The 22661-nt window shown below is 36.3% G+C and overlaps 1 protein-coding gene across 6 annotated transcripts in view; it reads right to left on the minus strand.

Annotated features, from left to right (window-relative positions):
• Window positions 1-22661, minus strand: part of ZNF236 (zinc finger protein 236) — a 77732-nt gene that overhangs the window by 27975 nt on the left and 27096 nt on the right. For 5 of the 6 annotated variants that reach the window (XM_032120536.1, XM_032120528.1, XM_032120572.1 and 2 more), the window contains exons 9-20: window positions 18167-18370; window positions 16818-17046; window positions 14829-15101; window positions 12890-13093; window positions 10994-11138; window positions 8400-8660; window positions 7896-8146; window positions 7161-7262; window positions 2121-2272; window positions 873-979; window positions 627-778; window positions 299-511 (exon numbers count right to left, since the gene is read on the minus strand). In XM_032120536.1, the coding sequence (XP_031976427.1) occupies window positions 299-511; window positions 627-778; window positions 873-979; window positions 2121-2272; window positions 7161-7262; window positions 7896-8146; window positions 8400-8660; window positions 10994-11138; window positions 12890-13093; window positions 14829-15101; window positions 16818-17046; window positions 18167-18370 (2293 nt within the window). The remainder of the gene's footprint in view (window positions 1-298; window positions 512-626; window positions 779-872; window positions 980-2120; window positions 2273-7160; window positions 7263-7895; window positions 8147-8399; window positions 8661-10993; window positions 11139-12889; window positions 13094-14828; window positions 15102-16817; window positions 17047-18166; window positions 18371-22661) is intronic. The other variant, XM_032120547.1, reaches the window with a different exon arrangement.

The raw sequence follows: 22661 nt of genomic DNA on the forward strand, positions 1-22661 counted from the left end.
TATTTTTACAATAACTAACACAGGTTAAGTAATATAGGACAAAAAAGTCTTCTACTTTAGTGACATACTAAAGTAGCTATGTCACATACAATACCTTTAATGCACTGGACAGATCCTGGGAAACTAATTTCTTTAAACAATTTAGGTAACAGAGCAATTTCAGTAGCTCTGAACATCAGACATTATCCACGCTGGAAGGCTATTTTGTACCATTACTGTTATAGCATTCACGTAATCCATCAAAACATCTGTATTTCTTATGTAGTAAGGACTGTAAAGTAAAAATGAAATAATTTACCTCCCCCTCCTGTATCTGTAGCTGCTGCTACAGCTGAGGAGACTGCCTGATGTTTTTTCATATGTTTTTTGCAGTGAACAGTTGTTCGAAAGCTTTCATCACAGAATGGGCACTTGTAAGGCTTCATGCTCATGTGAGTTGCCATGTGCCTGGTAAGGCTGCCATTAGTTGTGAAGGAGGTATTGCAAATGCTACAGCTGAATGCTTTAACTCCTTAAAGCAACAGAAACAAATAAGTAGCATGCTATTTGTTTAAGTTTACTCACATAGGACATTTACAAAACCCAAACATGGGTTAAGCTCATAAAGAGCTGGTATACTCTGTTACCTGTATGAGTCTTCTCATGCGACTTAAGAACTCCCGAGGAAACAAAACCACGGCCACAGAGTTGGCATTTATAAGGTTTCTCACCAGTATGTGATCGTACATGTTGCTTCAAATGGCTGGATTTCTTAAAACCCTTGTTGCAATATTCACACCTATTAGAAGAAAATTTTTAAAATTAGTTTCATGTAATTATTATCCATAAAAGATCCAGGAAATTCTGTTACAAAAACGAAAAGCGTAACATACCTATATGAGCGCCTACTTTGATCTTCATTTTCCTCAAGAAAATGAGGTCGTTGGGTGTGCAATTCAAGCTCTTCCTGGGGTGACTGATCTTGGATCAAGCGAGTGGCCTAAAAATCAAAGCCTCAAGTAAATTTCAAAACACAACATTTAAATACAGTCACACAAATAGGCAAGAAAAAAAATTACAGCATTTACAGTCAACACCAGTAATTAAATTTATGCTTTCATACATTTTGTCAGGAAATCAAGAGTGCAATATAATACCTCTTTCATAGTGAGAAGAAAAGCATCAAAATGTTCAGCTACTGAACTGGAATAGACAACATAGTGCACTTACACCTCTCTGAATCTCCACAAAAATGTATCTAAGTCATCTAGATTTTCTAGTGTTTGAGGAGTTAAATTTAAATTTGGGGCAGCCATTTTAAACACTGAGTAAGCAGCAAAACACAGTGTTGCTGACAGACTTCACTACTTTCTGAACATTCCTGTAAGTAAAAGCCACGACAGACTAATCCCTGAGAAGAAGAGTATGTTTCAAAATTTGAAGCCAAGGGAAATTCCAAAGGCTGTAGGCTGAAATGACTCAAACTCTTCCAGATCCTAAAACCCTCATCAGTTCTCTGCAACAATTGCACTTTGCAAACAAGCTTGAAGGGACAGTAACTCATAAAGATCATAATGGTAAATACAGTACAACAGATTATCTTCATGCTAGGTACTTCTACCATCATAAAAAGCTACATTTACACTGTATTTTTAGCAATTGAATCCTTTTACATATTTAACTACATGAGAACCACGTAAGAACATCATACACTGCAATATGCAAGCTCCATGAATGATCACTAAAGATCGTAATGCTTTTTTTTATTGCTTGATCATATATGCCTATAGACATTTAATAATTAGGAGAGAATATAATGCAATAATGCAAAATTATTTCATAACATTACATTCTCTCCTTAGTTTTAAACTCACAATCCAACACTGCAGTATTTTTTTAATTAAATTTTTACAGTATTTAGTATTTTCTAGAGCATCAAAACATACAATTCCTTTTTAGAAACTAGTCAAGTCACTTATCCTCCCCTCACCTTTCTATTTTCCAGTTGTAAAGCATAAGCCATCTAGGGAAGAAATCCTGAAACTTTTCTGATTCTCATTTTATCTCATCACCAATGAAACGGTGCAAGAAAGTCATGACTGAACATGGAACAATGAATCCTGCCTTTGAGTAATACTTACTACGTTAATAGTGTCTGTATTTGGAACCTGAAGAAGGGCTGGTGGATGATAACTCGTTGAAAGAGCCTGAGATTCAAGTGTGCTTGAATCCTGCAGCTGTTGTACAGCTGGAAATTGAGTCTGTTGATTGTAGCTGTCATTCACTGTAAAACCTGCCAGAAATCAAACAGTCATAAACCTGCAAAATACACTATATTGGACTTTGACTAACACCACACTTTTCTGAAGACTACCTTCAAAAGAGAGTAAGTATCATTACCACATAGTAATAGTTGTACTCTTCACTGTTGAGCGTCAAAACACATGTATGTTTCTGGCATCTACGTAATAGGCGTAATAGGGTTACTTACCATTAGCTGGAATTCTATTGGAAAATCTCCTCCACAGAAAAACACTGTTTGAAGTTTCTTCAGGGTGCCACAATTACCTTAGAGCCATTGAAATTTTGAATTTCTTGTATGTAAGCATGCATGTGTCAAACAGGTTGACCCATCTCCCTTTATCCATGTTGGTACCACGCTCCCTTAACTACACTGGAAGCTGATCACAAGGATGCAAAGCTCAGTGGGGAGGATGGCGGGTGAGTGGAGGAGATGACCCAATAGGAGAACTCCAGTTTCTGATAAAGTAACCCCATAGTCTCCTACTTTGGATCTCCTCCACATATTCCCACTCTTTCGATAATAGTAAAGTAGAGCCTCTCAAAGGCAAACTGCGAAGTAAAAAGTAAACATATTTTTATTCACATTTCCAGTATAAAACCCTGAAATTTTTATTTGGTTTTGTTCTCCTGGAACAGCAGATCTTAATCATCTCCTTTTCTAAACAAATGAATGAAATGATAGCACCAATGATTCAGAGCCAGGGAAATATAGCTCAGATTGCAGTGTTTTTTAATGCTATCAACCCTTTAAGTCTTAATACTTCTAGTATTAAAAAATAACCCACAATGTCATGTGGAAAAAAATGAAACCAAGGTACCAGTAATTAAAGTATGGGCAAAAATTTTAGTACTTCTGTGCAGTTTGCCTTTAGTGGACAAAAAGGGTGAAGATTATGAAAACAGGGTAGAAACAAAGCCACATCAGATGATCACAGCATCAAAGGCCAAAAAGCAATGCTTAAAGAATGTTTCGAGTAACAGTAAAACAAAAACCTGGATGTGTTGAGTTTAAGCAGAAATTTTCCCAAAAGACACTTTCCACAGCAGAAGAATATTGTAATCAGTAGAGAAAAAAAAACCCTACTTGCATGCTATTGCTTCCACCATAGAATGAAAACTCACACATGTAAACAAATCTTGAAGGTATTATTAATCAGGTCATAACTAGTGACCAAACCTAATACTGAAACTTGTATTATTTTCTCTCCTAGAACTACCACAAGAGTACAAGAAAAAGAGATCCTAAAAGCTGAACCTTGCACCTCAATTACCCTTTGTGAAATGACAAAAAAGTAGCCCGAAGAACGCAATGAAAAGCTCTGCAGTGATAAGAGGGCTGCTAATTTCGACTTTCCAAATAAATTTTAGAAGTATCTTAATAGAAAAATGGAGTTTCTACTACGCCAGATGAGAATACGAAAAAACAAGACTCAAGAAACTGAAGCAAAGTGATGTCACTTCCATGCTCTACATAAAAAAAAAAAAAAAAAAAAAAAAGGACATAACTATTAAATACACTGTCCAAAAAACCTGAAACTTCTTTTTTAATCAGTAGGTAAATTTTACTAGCTAAAAATGAAAAAACCAGTCACTATACCATGACCTGTTTCATTTCACAATGCTTAAACAAATTATTAACATCCTGAAAAATTTCCCAAAATCATGCAACAAAATGCTCAGGAAGAGAAGTTATGAATGTAGAGGTATTTGAGACAAACTGAAGAAAGAAATGCTACTTCTGAAAGTAGTTTTGGAATAAATACAAACCAAAGTTGTAACAAGAATATACATGAGGCATCCCCATTTTAATCAATACCTAGCATAAGGGTCAATTTCCCCTCAAAATTTAAAAAATATCTGACAGTTTTGAGCATTCTAAAGGCATTTGCTACCACCATACTATTCCTACAGAACAGCACTAAGAAACAACCCCATACCACCAAACACCAGAACCCAGACATTTAGTCTGAGAAATTTCACAACCTTTATTTTCTGCTCATTTTCATCACCGTATGTTGCTTCCCTTCGAAGCTTTTAATCAATCTTCAAAGAACAAGAGAACATCTTAAGCTCTGTATAGTAATGGGAGTCTCTCAGTACAAAGTCCTCTAAACTTGGAATTGGATATCATGTTTTTCAGTACAAGTAATCATTTGTGTTGCTTGGGGTTTTTTTGGCTTTAGGACATCATCCGACCTATTATCTTCTATATTAACAAAACATACTGAAAACCAGAATACTCTGGAAATCATTTCACTAGCAGAAAGATGTGTCTTGCATGTGAGAACAAGAAAACAACGTGATAGTTTCTGGCAAATACAATATTTAATCTAGAAAAAAATTCAAGTCTTTACTGACAGATCATTCAAATTCTAACATTATAAACATTGACATGCACATGTGCATCTCAGCAGGAATCACTGACCAGCAATTACATGTTCTGCAGGTTTGCTTCTTAGGCAACTTTGGCAACCAGCTGAACAGTACTGGCTGCAAATATGTGTAAACAGTTACTGAAAGATCAGAATTCAAAGTCCTGAGATTGCAGATCAGCTTCTTAGGAAAGCAAAACAGCATTCTGGTGGCAAGTGTATATTTGTATAGGCTACAGAATTAACAGCATTTGGACTTCCAGTTTTTCAAGATCTTTGCCTGTCACCACTACTTGAATTATCATTCAACCACGCTTACAGGGAGACTTTAAAGGAAGTAAAGGTGATGTAATTCATATGAAAACACATTTGGTGACAGATGTTCAATAAACCAAAGACAATTTCAGATAAAAGACACATTTGTTTGTTCTGACATCACTACAAAGTCTTCAAATGAAGATGCCTGAACACAAACTACGAAGAACGTAAGTCCTTTTCCCAAGCCTTCAAATCTAGCTCAAATGAATCATAGATTATGATACTGTAGCACCCTCATAGGATCTGCACTTCTTTACAAGTCTGAACGTACGAGGAAGAACATCTATCTGAACAAACAAGAAATTCAACAGAAGTATTATGAACAAACCTGAAAGAAGAAACAAAATTCTGGCAGGTCTGTGCAGACCTAGAGATTAGACTCATCTGACTAAAATGCAAAGTTGGGGTTTTTCCCTTAAAAGAGGAAAAAGAAAAATCAAAAAACCTATCAAAGATTTTTGTAGAACTCCTATGTTATTTTATTAATAAACACTGAAGCAAAATATTTTAGCAAGAATACAGCCTATAAATATCAAGAATAAAAAAGACATCGTGTTTTAAGTTTGAATGTTCTGCCTAGCTGATAGGAAAAAGAAATCAGGAGCATGAAGCACAGATGCAGACATAGGGAGAGGGTCGACCAATTTAACGCATGCATCCGCGCAAATGCTTACCTACCTGAAATTCAAAAAATTTGAAGGGCTCCAGGATCTTCAAGGAAACTTCAAAGAGTTGGGAATCTGTGGATGAGATTCCAAGTAGAATAGGAGACATCTTATACAAATGAGACTTTAAAGAGCCCACACCACAAATTTTCTGTTTCTCTGAACCAATTTTACAACGTATTGACGATCAGTCTAGATTTCTGATGATGAAAGAATTGTTTTGTGAGTTCTAGAAGAGTCTTTCCCCTCCCCGAGAAATCAATCAATATTCATACAGTACAGAAGATACACACACATAGAAACTGAAGTTTAAACAAGATAACAAGACAAGAGTTACTTATTGAATTTTCAAATTCCAAGGAGCCATTAAAAACAAAACAAAACAAAACAAAAACCACCACCACTCTTCAGAGTAATGTAGAACAAAAGGCTGCTTTTTTTTTCCTGTAGTGTCTTCTCATTCACTTGAAAAACTGTAAAAGTCAACCAGTGAAAATAATCATATTGTAAGAGGATCAGGATTAGTCTTGTTTAATAAAGGTGGAGACTTTAATTTTCTTTTCTTTACATGCAAAGCAGCACAACCTAGAGAATTAAAATTGGCAAATTATACTATTTCTTCACAGTGTGATACCACAGTCAATTAAGTTTTTACAAATGATACTATACAATTAAAAGGGAATGAAACTAAGAACAGAGAAGTTTGTGCAGACAGAATACCAATTACTGGTTACCAGCTACATAGAGCTATTTCCTAGAGTCAGAAACAAGGAGATCAAGGAATCAGCCAGGGATGTATGCTTCCAAACCAAAACAAATGAAAACCCCTTGAACATTCCCCACCTCAGCAACAGCCCCCCGGCCACAAAACTGAAAACGAAATTAGTAGCTTCATATTATGGAACAATTCAAGAAATCCAGCTGTGAAAAGCAAAGAAAGACAGTCATTTCTTCACTGTTTGCAGGCTACACACGCCTGCACATATTTCCCTGTATTTTATAGGAAAAAAATACTTGCCAAGTGCCTACAATCTCCTAATTTGCTAGTTTCATTGCTCTATAAAATATAAAAGGAAACTGCTGTGGATAGGTGAAAGTATGATTTTTATGTGACTATATTTTTCACTGTCCTTTTCCAAAATGAATCCCAGTAGCTACTCACTCAAATCTTAAGAATGTGTTTCTGAACATCTCAGGTTATGAGAATGTATACTGAGGGGGAAACTTCTGCAAACTACTTACTGCCACAGCAATTTCAAACATAATCAAGGAAAGAATATGAAATGCTTGACTATAAAACCCATACTGTAACAACTAAACATCAGCTCATAAAAACAAATAAAAAATTTAAGTATTCATAATAATCTACCAAGTACAGCTTCAAAATGATGATTTTTTTGCAAGTTCTCTGCATTGCAATTACTTTGACTACAGATGCTCACTTTAGAAATGTTTTATCATAGCTATGCCGTAAAGCCAGATTTATAAAAATTACTTTTTACCTCCTTTATTTATTACTAACCTTGTGATAAGCTCTGTTGATCAAATGGCTGCTGTGTTATAGTTTGTTGTTCAAACTGAGTGATGTTTTCCTGTAAAGCATGCTGGGATGCCACAAATCTATCTGTAATGGGGAAAGGAAGGAGAAAGGAAAAGGGGAAAGGGGAAAATATCAAGAAAAAAACATGCAATTAACTGCATGTATCAGTTGTTTCAAAATCCCCATATTTTGCAGTCATCTGAATTTTTGCATTAAAACTAAACTAAAAAATTATTAGCTGAACAAGTATTTAAATCTTTGTTTATAGTGCATTTTATTTATATTCTCCTGTTGTACTTGATAACTCATTGCACCATGAAAAAGAGCAAACAAGCAAAACCAAAATACTTTGTTCCACTATTACAAACAGAGTAAGTACATGGAACATTCATTCACCTCAAAACACAGGTATTACTTTCTAAGTAGACTATACAGCAATGCTTTTTAATAATAAGAGAACTGACATGGTAAGGTTTTGTGGATGTATTATTTTTCTGTATACTTGTTTTGTAGTTTTGCTTGCTACAGCTGAATGGTGCAAATCCTAATCTTCTTATATTTTAACAGTAAACCAATGAATGAAACTGTACTATATACTGTAAGTATATAGTAAGTAGCCTTTACTCCATGTATTTTTCTAGTTCCTGTCAAGAAACAATTATTTGAGAACATGTATACTTACCTCATTACAAACCTTATCACATTTCAAATACTCACCCTCATCTTGCTCTAAAGGCTGATCAGCCAATTCTTGCTCTAGTGCTGTTTCTTCTGTGCCTACTACTGGCTGCTGGTCTAACGTTAAAATAGCCTGCTGATCCGTCGCAACAGTTTCTGACTCCTGTAGCTCATCACTTTTAATCTTCACTTGGATTGGTGTAGAAACATGAATGCTCTGCTGATCTACTGTAGAATCATCTATTGAAGAAGACTGCTGATTCTGCTGAAGTTGCTGTGCAAGTTCATATCTACCAAGAAAGGTGAGAAAGTATGGTTTTAGTTAGACATATATCCTATTTATGTGAACAATTTTTTATTTTTACTATACACCACAATTTACTATTGGGTACCTGCAAAGGTACCTAACGGTTTGCTACCCATAAATAAAAACCCTTATTCAAATATATACACTTTTTACAGAGCAAAGCTGCCTTTCTAACTATCTTTAAGGAATGGCTGCTGAACTACATTGAAAGATTCATATAAAAATTGCAAACATACCTATGAGTCTTCATGTGTTTTTTACAGTTGAGTGATGTTTTGAATGTTTTTTGACAGTAGGGACACATATACGGTCGAAGGTCATTATGGATCCCCATATGTCGCCTGAGGCTACCACCAGTAGTGAAGGCCCCGTTGCACACAACACACTTGAAAGCTTTCAATCCAGTATGTGTTCTAATATGTGCTTTCAGAACTCCAGCTGACACAAAACCTCTTCCACACTGAGAGCACTTAAATGGCTTTTCACCAGTATGCGACCTTTGTAAGAGAAAGCGGGAGTTAAAATAGATTTAACAGTTTGACTTACAACGTTATTAAAGGACTTAATTTTAAAATGAACAAAATAAACCAAACTAAGGTGATAGCTGTATGGATGAAAGAGGTCTCAATTAAGAAATTCCAGAAATTAAATTTAATAAAGTTACAAACAACCTGGCAGCGCTAAAAACAATACTATCTGAGTAGTTTTAATTATGTTCTACAGTCCGATCTCCTTTTCTGATCATACTTTGTTTCCATTACAATACTTGGGTTTAATTTTTCCATTCCAGATGGAATATAGTATAGTAGTTCTTCAGACTAGTACATTATCACTCACATATATTTTCCTCAATTCAGCTAAAAAACTGTCCACAAAAGTTTGGAGAAAAAGATCCTGTTCTCCTTATACATACAACCGCTACACTTAGCAGCAAACAAAACTCTTGGGAAAAGAACTGTGTCCATCCTGAATACCTCCTGAACAAGGCACAATACAACCTGCCTCTCATAATGCCATGTGAAAAAAATATTCAAGAGGGGAAAGCCTCTCACTTATATTATCGAAGTACATAGCACTAGCTATATCCTTTCTTCCAGAGGTGCTAGAGGAGTTTCCCTTTAGGACTACACTGAGATACAAAACAGATGGGAGGAAAAGTTAGGAGATGGAGTGGAATGCAGTAAGAATTTTAAGGGTTACGACTGCAGCACGCCTGGAGAGAGCTACAAGGAAGGCAATGGGAATGCTAGGAAATGGAAGATAAAAAAGCAAGATTTAATAAACTCAGGTAAAATTAGGGACAGCTTATGATTACAGTAACCTTGGAAGTCTATGACCACCACATCAGATGCCATAACATAATATATGAGAGCTATTAAGATTACTATTTTGCTACCAATACACTGGTAAAAATCAGCAGTAGGGTATCCTGACCTTCCTTGGTGTGCATGGGGGATAATTTGACACACTATTCACAGTCCCTGCTCTACTGAAAATGCCCTACTACAAATTTCCCTCTTTTTCAGAGAGGGAAACAAGCTTTGCAAGCAATGACCAGCACTACTCCATGAGAACACACTGTCCACAAAACTATCAAGCATAGCAATTTAGTTATAGCAATGCCAATTTACAAAGAGCAAACATGTAAAAAGTTTCTCATTCCTCCACGAAACCTTAAACAAAGCCATGCTTCACTCAGTACTCTGTTGAAAGATCAGAGATTGCTGAAAGTTGCAGGTGATTGGTACCCACATCATATTTTTGCATTTTCAGTATAACTCAAAATTATTTTCATTTAAATCAATCCATCTGGAATGTATCTACAGAAGACAGTGAGAAATCTAGGTAGGATATTACAAAAGAAAAGATATGATACTGTAAAGCTTCCCTTCCTCCTGTTAAGACAGCATATAAAACCCGGAAATTGTTTCAAGGCAGTCTGAGAACTTAAAAATACAGAACTTTATTTGTAAAGAGAGTATGAGGAACTCACCATGATCTGGGCTAGAGAAAGTAAGAAAGCAGTACAGAGCTTACATTGCAGAAACAAGCAGACTGCCACCTGCTTGTACGGACTGTTCCCTTAGATTCCAGGCACCATCTTTGGTGGTTTTTTTTCATATTTCCTCTTCTAATTATTTACAGTTTGTAAGTCAGAGAGCACTGTTTCATAACCTGATTAAATGTTAAATCTCACTGCCTGTAAGACTGCAAAACTGTAAAACTCATCTAACTTTGAAGCTACTCTTCTTTTCAAAACAAGATTGAATTAGTTATCTCCACTGGTTCTCCTAAAATCTAAATTTTTCTATGACTCCATGACTTTGTGGCTATAACAACCACTGACTACACGGAACTTGAACTCAGCTTCAAGCAACATAATGATCCCAAACAATATTTAGTCGATTACAATGTAAGCTCAAATTCTTTTAGAGGTTTTCTATACAGAACAAAATGCAAACTTCCTTCTCAAAAAATAGGAGTTACATACAAAGCAGGCAATTTGGAGTATGCAATTACAAAATTACCATAAGAATTCACAAATAGTGCTTGTTTTTTTCTATACACAGTTTAGGAAAAAAGAATCCAAGCGTTAGTAAATTAAACTGCACGTTGAATACAACCACTTGTACTGCTAGAACTGCACATAGGCATGAGTTATTCCAAAGCCTCCTCCAACTCAACCAGGGGAAAAAAAAACCAATTATCAACGGTTCACTGTTTAAGAGATGGTAAAAAAAAATCTTTTCAGTGAATACTATATAAATTGCATGCTTTTCCATGGATCTGTTATTACATACATTTTCTTCCTTTATTGTGTTTATTTTACCTGATGTGTTGCTTAAGATGACAGGATTTTTTATAGGCTCGATGGCAATAATAACACTTGTATGGTCTCTCTGGATTATTCACAAAATTACTGTTAAAATAGTTTTGGAAGACCTGGCTGTTCCTTGGGATTGGCTGGAAAAGACCTGCATATATAAACACACACACACAAAAAGGAGAAATTGATTGGTAAAGTTGCAGTAGTAGGAAGAGCTCATATTTGAAGAGAAAGCAGGACTAAACTTGTAGCATCCAAAAACATAAAGAAAATGTTTTTAGCACATATTTAAAATCATGCATACATCTATTTAGCATTATAGATATTATACTGTACATGCTATTTTAGTGCTAAGTTCTTCTTTTATCCACAGGTCCACCTCATTATAGTAGCATCCTTGTCCAAAATAAGCATTAACTTTAGAAAAAGCTGGCAGTAATGAATTCATTGCTGATCCAATAACATCATCTTCTTCCAATCTCAAATTTAGCAAATGATATTTAATCAATGTATATCAGGTCTACAACTTGACAAATATTTAATATGCCTTTTGTGAAAAGTATTGAAACAGGTAGAGAACAATTTGCAGACTTTTTTTCACAGGCTTTTAGAAAAATTAAGACTACTTTAGAAAGCAAAATATATATCAACAGAAGTGCCACTCAAAGATCAACACTATTACAGAGTAACATTATTAGGTTCTTGACACCTCTAAAAAAACTAAGATTATTTTTCTGGGGGGAATGAATAAAAATGTGAAAATATTGTGAGGGGGTTGAAAAAACATTACACCTTCCTGAGAAACAGTAGAGATTATTTTTACACTGAACATTCTAATATCAGCAGAGTTCATGTGTTATCAGCATCCATAGGAAACAACTTCTATAGTATTTCTGGTTAATATTCATCTTTTCCCAACAATCGGACTTCAACTGTGCAGATCTTTATTGTATTGAAGTGGAGTTTTTGTTTAAAATCAAGAAATGGGATTATACTTGTTTCTGGGGTTCACTCAAGAAAGAAATACTGTGTGATCTGTCTGAAGCTGTCAGCTAAATTTTGCTTGTACCCCAAAAATTTAAGTTTCTTCTATCTGATACCAAAATAACCCCTACTCTTGCTTTCACTAACTCTTGGATGCAGTGAAAGCAAAAAAATTTTTAAGAAGTGATAAAAATTTTATCAATGTAAGCTGAAGGTATTACCAATATAAGATTCCACCATAACGATGACTGTACAACAGACAAGTCAGGGGTTAGCAGACTGTTCAATCAAACAACAAAGAGTAAACACCTCACCCACTACATTGAACTCTACTGGACAACATACTGTTTTGATTGGGCTGTAAAACTTCTTCCAAAAAGTCATTTTATATAACCTTGTGACAATATTTATATAACACATAAAATAATTGGATGAATTCTCCAAAGCAGGTTCCAAAATCAAGCTTCCTTTCTGAAATACGACCACTAATCATTACCACTAATTCAGCTGAGGTCACAATTTATAACAAATACCTCAAAATCATGTAACACACTGACTCCTTAATATTTGTAATCTGAATAAACATGATCATCTTAAGAAGAATCTAGGTCATGAACTGTCATCTCTTCTATACCTACAATCTAATAATACTTAAACTCCTTAACACAAAAATGCACATACTTTTTTACTGGTAAGGATTACACAATTTCACTGTAAATAAAAAATCCTCTTCTTATTCTAGTGCAAGCAAACTATAAAATATGGCACTTTGCTGAAGTTTGTTTTTGACGACTTATTTCAAAGCGCATCTTTGAAGATGAGTGAGCTCTGAATGCTTTTGCTAGATTAAAATGTGACCTTTATATTCCATTGAAATCCAAATTTCAAGAGAGTATGGATTTACTTGATCTTTACCTAAATCAGTTATGAGTATGGGCTCTTGCAAAGGAATGTCTGGTACTGGACCACTTGACTTTCCTACTCGAACTTTTGCGGGTTTACGTTGATGTCGCAGCTTTCTTAGTTCCGTATGTTTAAAATGTGAAGTGATGTGAGTTTTCCGATGGCCCGATGTTCTAAACTTCTTGTCACAGTGAGGACAAGCAAAAGGCCTAACACCTGCAAAATATTAAAAAAAAATTAGTTTAAAATTTTATTTCCATCAACCTAGAAATGTAGCTTTAGAATACTGATTCTCTTTCCTGTACTTTTTTTTTTTTCTCTCATGGTGTTTATTGTTACATAGGTTTTCAAGACAGACCCATAAAACCAATCAAAGTAACAACTAATCTGCTGAACTGCTAATGGATTGAAACGCATCACTTGAAGCAAGTTTGTTATCAAGAAACTGGATGATGAGAAAGTGACAGCAATTTTCAAGTGTTTCAGAAGCTCTCCTAAGAGTTGCACATGGCAGGTTAAAGTCCTTCCAAAACAAACTTTTAAAAAACTGTGAGAAAAAGGAATCAGCAAACACACAGGCAAGTATGTTATACAATAGGATAAAAGAGAGGGAACTGTGATGGGACAAAGTCAAAAAAATTATACATCCGTCTCTGAAAACATCAACTCTGTTTGATGGCAGTCAAAAAAGCATGCCAACAGAAGTATCAAAAAACGACTTTTGTAATGCAAAATCCAGTAGAAACATCTCCTTGGGAGCGATTTCCTAGAGAATTTGCTAAGTTAGAGACAGGCAAAGCTGAACAACTTTCTGGTTTTGTTCAAGGGGAAATCTTGAATTTAAAAGGCTAGGAAACATGACTGGATATTATGAAGAAAGCTTTTACCAAGTTCAATCACAGGCAGAAAACGGCAGAATAATGAACCACTCTTCACAATGCAATAACTAAAACATTATATGAAACTACAGAGCAGTTCCATAAACACTGGACTACCTATTTTCCAAGCCACCTAGTGCTTCTGCCACTCTGAATTAATCTGAATTCTTGTATAAAGCAAGTCTGACTTTAAACTAACAGAAAAAACCACTGGTTTACAAGTTTACAAAAAAAAGTCAAAGACTTTCTGCAGATGAATCCAACATTGATATTTCATGGATAAAATACATCCAACTATAAAACACATTGAATACCAAATGCACCTAAGCCAATGAATGATACTTTTGCAGAAGATAATTACATAAACAGGAATGAAAGGAAAGAGCAGCACATTTATCTTGCCGAAAACTCTGTCTACCTGTATGAACAAAGAAAGAAACTGGAAAACAACCAGGTAGCCTACCAAAAGCAGAAAATTCATTTTTCTCTATGGAAAGGATAGTTCAATCACATAAAAAGACATGTTGAAGACATCATATATTATGTAAACAAAGACCATATGATCAGAGGAGTTTTAGGATATGTAAGATGCTGAAAACATGTAAGTTGGTGAAAACATGAAACAACACTGCAATGTAGAACATAAAATGGAAAGTAACCAGTCCTGAGTGCTACTGTGAAATTATCAAAAAGTGTTGGGAAGGGGAGGGAAGATGCAGAGTAAATATTAAAGATGACTAGGGATAAGTAAAATCAGAACTCAAATTTTAAGAGTATTACTCTTTAGAAAGCACAATTAAATACATTCAGAATAGCGATATTAAAAAGGAACAACAGCTGACTCATCGGAAAACGGAATGTCCATGGTTTTTGTAAGAGCCCAAAGTTTCAAAGCCATGAAACACTATGACAAAAAATTACACTCATCATGTATGACACTAAAATGATACATTCTATGATAGATATTAACAATGACATGACAGACATGTCTACAACTTACACATTTCACAGTCTTTTCTCATTCAAGGTCTCACCCACATCATAGAATACACAAAGTGATTTCAAGGCCTTACCTGTATGCAGGCGAATGTGAACTTTTAAACTCCCTGAGGTGGAAAAGCTTTTCATACAAAATTGGCACTTGAAAGCTTTAATGCCAGTGTGTGTTTTGACGTGTGCTGTTAGAGTGCTCTTCACGGCAAAGGCGCGGAAGCACTGGGGACACTTGAATGGCTTCTCATGGGTGTGAATGCGAATGTGGCGCACTAAATCGCTCGGTTTTTTAAATTCCTTAGAGCAGGATGGACAAACATGCCACCTTATTCCATTTTCTTCACGTATAGAACCTAAAACAAGGAATACCAAAATGAATGCTCTCTAAACCTTTTAACAATTCTTGAAAACTCCCACCACATTGATGTTATTGTACAAAGCAATCAGACCACAAAAACATTTTGTGCAATAGATGCCATCACAACACACTTCATAGAAGATTAACTTCTCTATCAGACATATTCTCCTTCATGAAAATGGTGGTGGGCTGGAATGACAAAAACAAACCCCAAGAGAATCCTGTTGAAATTCAAACAATGCAACTTCTATGCCACTTAGAAACGTAGAATGCAGCTGTAATGCAATATAATATACCAGCTAACTTATAAATAACATATCTAACACAAAATTATCCAACAATGACTGTAAATCCTCAACCACAACAAATTATTTTACATACTAAACACATACCTTACTGAAGGAGATACTTTGCTTGACCCTCTCTTTTGCAAGTTCAGACGTATCTTACATTTTGTAAACTTGTAAAGGAAGAAAAACTGCACAAGTCCTTCTGATATTTTTACAATTTAAGGCTACTTTTTTTACAAAATTTGCTTTATGATCCAAGAACCCTAAGGTCTGTCCTAAGGCAACAGGATGTTTTTTCCTCAACAAAAAATGAAAGGAACCCCTTCTAAATCCTATCAGAGTCTTTTATTTATATATGTTGTTCAATATCAGATTGTCTGCTCATTTAAATCGGTTCACATAGTGGGTTTTTTCCTGTCAACACACTGAGGTCATGTTACTTTATCAAAAAACAAAAGTGGTTGTGTTTGTCTGTAGAGCAGTGATCTTTTATTTTTATTTGTAGTCACAGCTAGAGAGTTGTTACTGTTATACACAAGTAACAAAGTAATTATTACCAGAGGAAAAAGTTAATTTTTATCACAGCGATACTGAAGAAGACAAGTTTTTACTTTGGATCAATTTCTCCATGCCTTGCAGAAGTAAAAGCAACATCAATGTAACTATGAAGATACTACAGAGAGAGATCAAAGGCTGCATTATAGCACTGTATATACCAGGCTGGCCACTAAAGTATGAAGGCTTTACTTGGAACAAACAACTTCTAGCAGCCATAGAGCTCAAGCAACCTTGAAACTGAAGTTGCATTTAAGCACACAGAGACAAAATGCAGGCTTGCATATACACAACACAGTACAGAGGCAGAATAATAACATGGATTTATACTGACAATATCATATCAGTACTGTGATTCCAGAGACAGATGACATGAAGTATTATTCATATAATATAATGCCAGCCTTCATCCTTCCTTACATGGGATCAGTGAAGATCTGCAGTCCTGCCCTTATGCCTATGTGAGGCCTCACTTCCAAAGGGGAAGAACAGTCCTTGCAAGAACTCTCTACTCTGGGACACACAAAGAAAACCCAGTCCTTGTCAGAGAAGGATGATGGGAGAGGAAAATACATTCACATACTTTTTTTTGTCCTTTTCCTATAACTCCACTGATCTAATCCAAAAGATTTAGAAGTATAACTTCACTTCATGCCATCCTGAGATTTTTCTTTATGAAAATATATTTTATAACGAAAATTATAAATATTATTGATCATACCTTACACTGTGTTTCAGGTAAGAGCAAATACTGTACATAAATAATCCACAATACATTTTGGGAAATCCCTTTATAAAGCCATAAACACACCCGCAATTACTACACTCCTTACAGCACAAAAAGTAGAAAGCAGTGGCAATATTACCAGGCAAAAATGGTGATTTTTTCTTAATGAACTTTTTTTCTTTTTTATCTTGTTTATCTGTACTGTCTTCATCCTTTTCTTGTTTGGTACTATTAGAATCAGCTTGATGATTTGAGAGGCTTGGGACATCTGGGTTCTGATCCTGGGTCCCTGCAGCCTTAGCCTGGCTGCAGTCAGTAGAATGTGCAGAGACAGGAATTGACGACAACCCACTGTTCTCTAATGCTTGCTGAAAAAAGAACAAAAAAACTTCTGGATAAAGAAAGAAACATTCCACTGTTATCCCCAACTTTTCTCAAACAAGTACTTAGAAGATACAATGCAAATATAATTAAAGGAATTAAATGTCTTGTTTTCACAGATCTGCAAATGCCTTATTACACAGCATTGATTTCTGATAGTCTGTAAAATTTTACGTTGGATTTTCTGTGCTTACATATTTGCCAACAGCTGCCTTCCAGGAAACAACAACTTTTTTTTTTTTTTTTAATTTAAATAGCTATCAGGATAATAGTTATGTATCGTTGTTACTTTTTGCAATTCCTCATCACATTCCATTAAATTCCATTAGAGAATCCAGCACAGGTAACAGAGTGAACCTGCACATAGCTGCATCTAACATTTAGGACTTCCAAAACCAAATTTAAATGGTACTTAAAAGTCTAGAGATGAAAAGGTATCTTACAGGTTAGCAGGCTACCACTAACACTAAAGAATATTATTCTCTGCCCAGTTCCATCCTGTCTGTGCTTTTATGTGGTGCAAGCTGGAGAACAAGCACAGACAGTAATTCACCACCCTACATCTCTTCTGTTACACCGCATCTCCTTCTGCCATTATCAAGGACAAAATACAGTTAAGAAAAACACTGGCTGACCTTGGAAAAAAACTTTTTGCACGAATAGGAAATATTCAGAAAGCCCTTATTAAGTAGAACAGGGTAATGGCCACGTATAGCTTCTCATTTTTTAACCAGATAAAAGTATTTTTCCCCTCTTGAATGATATCATGTTTTAAGCACTGCATAACCTACGGATATGCCACAAGCTCCTTCTAGGCAACTGGAAAAAAAAAAGCTAAAGGTATAAATAAAAATATCCATATACAGGGGTGTACACTTAAAGCCATACAATTAATATTTATAGCCTTTCTCTTGCATTATTACACAAAAGATACATTGGTGCAGTCCACACCCGTTCAAAAAATCTTTACAATTCTTTCTTGACTGAAAAATTGTTTAGAAATTCATAAGGAATGCCATAATACTGAGAACGAATTTCATTAAAATTTAAGAAAGAATGAGAAAGGAACCATTGAAATGTAAAGCTGATCTCATACAGAGCTCTTACCTGCAAAATATCTCTACTGATCCCCACTGCAATGTTGAGCTGTTGACCAGGTTGTTGAGGCTGGTTATTTTCTACAGGACCTGGTTCTGATAACTCAAGGAGCTGCTGAATGACATCAGTGACAGTCTGCTGACCCTGATGAGCAGCAGCTGGAGACACCTGGTTTTCTGTCTGTTGAAGAAGTGGAGACCGAAAATGTGTGGCCTGAAATACACAGCAGTATGTTTGTCAAGGAAGATCAAAAGTACGTATTATGAACTCACCTGTCCCGCTCCCTTACCTGACATGTCTCGCAACTGTCCACTACAAGGATAGCTACTTGTGTAAGGCATAATGACTATACAGAGCCTCATTCAAAGTTTGCTCACTTCATTATAGAATTGCTTTTTTATATCCCTTTTTTTTCAGTTCTTCCCAAGTTTGAAATTGCAAGCTTACGGCTTGATTTAAATATATTGTTAACTACTGAACTTTCAACCAATTAAGAAAACACAAGGATCAACTACAAAACTCCACAAGTAAAGGCCACATGAAAAGTAATTCCCAAAAGAGATAAACTGACATGGCTATCTTTTTAAAGTTCACATTTACCTCAAGCAGGCCCTTTGGAAAAAACAACCTTCCATTAGAGATTTTTTTTTTTAGCAAATTATTGTGTGCTGCTGTATGAAAACCTTTCAGAACAAACGACTAACTTTTCCCCTTCAATTTGGAACCTTTGAAACTGCTTAGCTTTAGAGGAATCTCTTCATATTCTAAAAATTTAAATACACATCAGGCTCTGTCAAAATACTAAAAAACCTTGAAGTGTAAAAATCTAATCTCTCAATCTTTAATTTGAAATTTTATCTTAGACTACCTTAGTAACAAATATGAAGGAAAAAAGTGATAAAGAGCCTTGGTATTTATTTTAAAATCAGAAATAAAGTCTCCTGTTTGCCTGCATTTATAAACTTCTCTTCTTACCACACATAGACTGCATAAGTATACTATTACTGAAACAACTGCTCTCAATGATTTGTTTTACTGCAGAAAAGAGAAATATATATTTATACAATGGTTAGCCCCATAGCTGGGTAACCTAGAACACACTGGTTATTTGCTTCTAATATTCACTTCTGTTCTCTAAAAATAACCACTTCCAGGTGCATGTGTAACCACACACAGATATAAAAGGCTGTCTTCTTTCAGATCATTTTTAGCAAAGAATAATCTTAGGCTTCACATGTGTACTATTTCTTTCTAATCTGAAAACTTCCCTGAGATATTCTTTATACTGACACTTTACACTAGACAGTTAAGATGACAGTCACTGTAGTAAAGAACGGGTGGTTGCAGAGAATTATATTAAGAAACATTAGCTTGACTCAGATTATGTCCTGTGAATTTGATGAAGTATTCTTAATGCCTTCTCATGAGATGATATAAAACAAATCCTTATCTTGTTTCTCTTGCGTGCATGTGAGAATATCACTTGTTACTTTGCTGATTTAACCATTAGGGCTTTTTTCACCTCACCAGTGAGACACAAAAAGACTCCAACTCTTCAGATTCCAGTTTAGCAAAAGTGCTATAAACATTTCAATGTGGGTAAGACACTATATGCCATTCTCAGTGCAATAAACAGGAACTGAAGCAAAGCAGTTTGCTAAAGAGTGTAACAGCTCTTTATATAGATAATTTCTTTTCTGGAAACAGAATGTAGGGAAGCTCTTATGTAGAGCAGGATGCCTACACTAAAAGTGTATCAAATTCTCCCAGGCTTTACCAAGAGAAAAACTAATTGTTAATGAAGGAACTTCTCAACATCATCTTCGATATGAAAATCACAGCATTACATGCACTTAAGGCCAGTGTGTTCTGTGTATTATACAGCAGTTTATATACAGTCTCATGGAGGTTATCTTTTTTGAACAATAATGCACACACATACACATACATGAAGTTTGTTGCCATTACTCTTAAGATACGCTGTTATTTATAAAATGTTTCAGAGGTCTCTTTCTAGGTCTCATTTGAACATCCGATTTTAAAGCTAACATGGAGAATGAAGTGTTTTATTACTACTTCATTATTCCACTGTTGCTCAATTGGAATAGTGGACCTTGTGATGACCCTTGGTTTGTTTGATCTGCTGTGTAACACAGTGTGACTGCTCTGAGTGAATTACTCCTTCAAGTCACAGTAACCATAAAAAATTAGAGCAGTTCGTTAAATCAAGTAGTTTATCATGGTTAACTTTTTCTGTTGCCATCCAACTTCAATACATGGCTCCAAGAGAAATTATCGTCACTAAAATTTCATACTTTATTTCAAAGTGTCAATTTGCCTAGCTTCAGCACTCGAACTTTCTTTTCCTCTTCTCTATTAAGATGACAGACTTTTCCCTCTTCTCCAAAACAGAAGATGGAATCACCCCTATGTATTTCATCTGATGGGCAAGGCAGCTAATGCACCTTGAATGTCTTCACTAATAAACACATCATAGCATATTTTAAGGATTCTGATGGCTCTGATTCCTCCTGTATCACTGAAAACAGTTCATGAATAGTGAACACTATAAACAGACAACTGAAAAAACCCTAAAAACTGCCAGAATGAAATACAGACTATATACAACCCTGGATCTGGACAGACCTGATCGATAGGCAGAGGCCAATTGTGTGAAGTTCAACAAGGCCAAGTGCCAGGTCCTGCACTTGGGTCACAAAAACCCAGGCAGCGCTACAGGCTGGAGGCAGAGTGCCTGGAAAGATGCCTGTCAGTTTTAGGCAATTCTAGGAGGAGAAGGCAATGGGATCCATTCCCTCCAACTCACACCTCTCACTAGGAAAAACCTGGCAATCTTCATCACATCATAGAATATTCCGAGTTGGAAGGGATCCACAAGGATCATCAAGTCCAACTCCTGGCCCTGCACAAGAACCATGCACAAGAGTCACACCATGTGCCTGACTGTCTAAATGTTCTTGAACTCTGTCAGTTTTGGTGCTGTCATCACTTCTCTGGGGAGCCTGTTCCACTGCCCAGCCACCCTCTGGGTGAAGACCCTTTTCCTGATATCCGACCCAAACCTGTCCTGACAAAACTTCAGGCCACTTAATCGGATCCTGTCACAGGTCACCACAGAGAAGAGATCAGAGTCTGTCCCTTTCCCTCCCCTCATGAGGAAGTTGTACTAGACGGCAATGAGGTCTAAGTTCTCCAGGCTGAACAGACCAAGTTCCTGTCCTTATTTGTGAGGTGACCATCCTCATCCTGTAATGGGGCAATGTTATTTTTACTCTGCCTATTGCCATTAATAAATTTGAAAAAACTCTTTTTTTGTCCCCCACAGTTCTGGTCTGCTCCAGCTCCAGCAGAGCTTTGGCCACATGAATTTTCTACTACAGCAACAAGCAGTATCTCTGTATTCCTCCTGTATCACCTGCCCTTGCTTCAACAGGGCATACACCTTCCTTTTCTGCCTTATTTCCAAGAAGAGATCTCTGCTCAGCCAAGCTGGCCTTCTGCCTCACCTGCTTGACTTGTTACATTTGGGAATCACCTGTTCCTTTGCCCTCAGAAGGTTACGTTTAAAAAGTGACCATACTGATATTCCCCAGCACCTGCAAAAACATTCTCCCAGGGGTCCTTATTTACAAGCTCCCTGAGCAGCCTGAAGTCTGCCCTCCTCAAGTCCTGAGGTTTTGCTGGCACTTTTCCTCCTGTCAACAGAGATTTTAAACTCAATCGCTTCACGGTCACTGTGGCCAAGATGGCTGCCAATCTCCATTTTGCTTATGAGATCCTCTCTGCTGAGAAGCAGCAGATCAAGGAGGGCATCTTTCTGAGTCTGCTCCCTTAGGACCTGTTCCATAAAGTTGTCGTCCAGATTTTTTAGCAATCTTCTGGCCCAGGTTTTACCAGCTGTGTGATGCTCTCAGTTAATTTCTGGCAAGTTGAAGCCCCCGATAAGGTCAACAGCAGTTGACTCAGAGGTGTCCTTTAGTTCCTCAAAGAATAATTTGTTGACATCATCGTCCTGGCTGGAAGGTCTACAGCAGACTCCCACAATGATATCTGCATGATTTGTTTGCCCCTTGATTCTTATCCAGGTGCTTGACTGTTCCATTGCCAACAGTGAGTTCCAAACCTTCTAACCCTTCTCGTACACCCTTTCTGTGCCACCCCTCCACCTGTTCTGCCCTGCCTACAGTGGATGGGCTGTTTATGGTGACTTTAAAGCAATACTGCCACATTTCCCAGTTCTTGGTTTTGTGGATTTTAGTGCATGAGAAAATAACCAGTAGCTGAAGCTGGGAGGGGGAGACTTTAAGTCAGATGGTCTGTCCCTAAGATACCATGCTGCAACCTACAGCTGACAAACAAGATGTTGTACAGCTGCAACAAAACATACCAGCATTCTCAGGGGGCTGGCACATACAGGCCTACAGGCCTTCCTGCACACCACAACTGTTTGCTATGGAGTTCCAGAAAGTCAGCCCTGCATCAT

This window comes from Corvus moneduloides, chromosome 1 (genome assembly GCF_009650955.1).
Source record: "Corvus moneduloides isolate bCorMon1 chromosome 1, bCorMon1.pri, whole genome shotgun sequence".
Taxonomy (NCBI): Eukaryota; Metazoa; Chordata; class Aves; order Passeriformes; family Corvidae; genus Corvus; species Corvus moneduloides.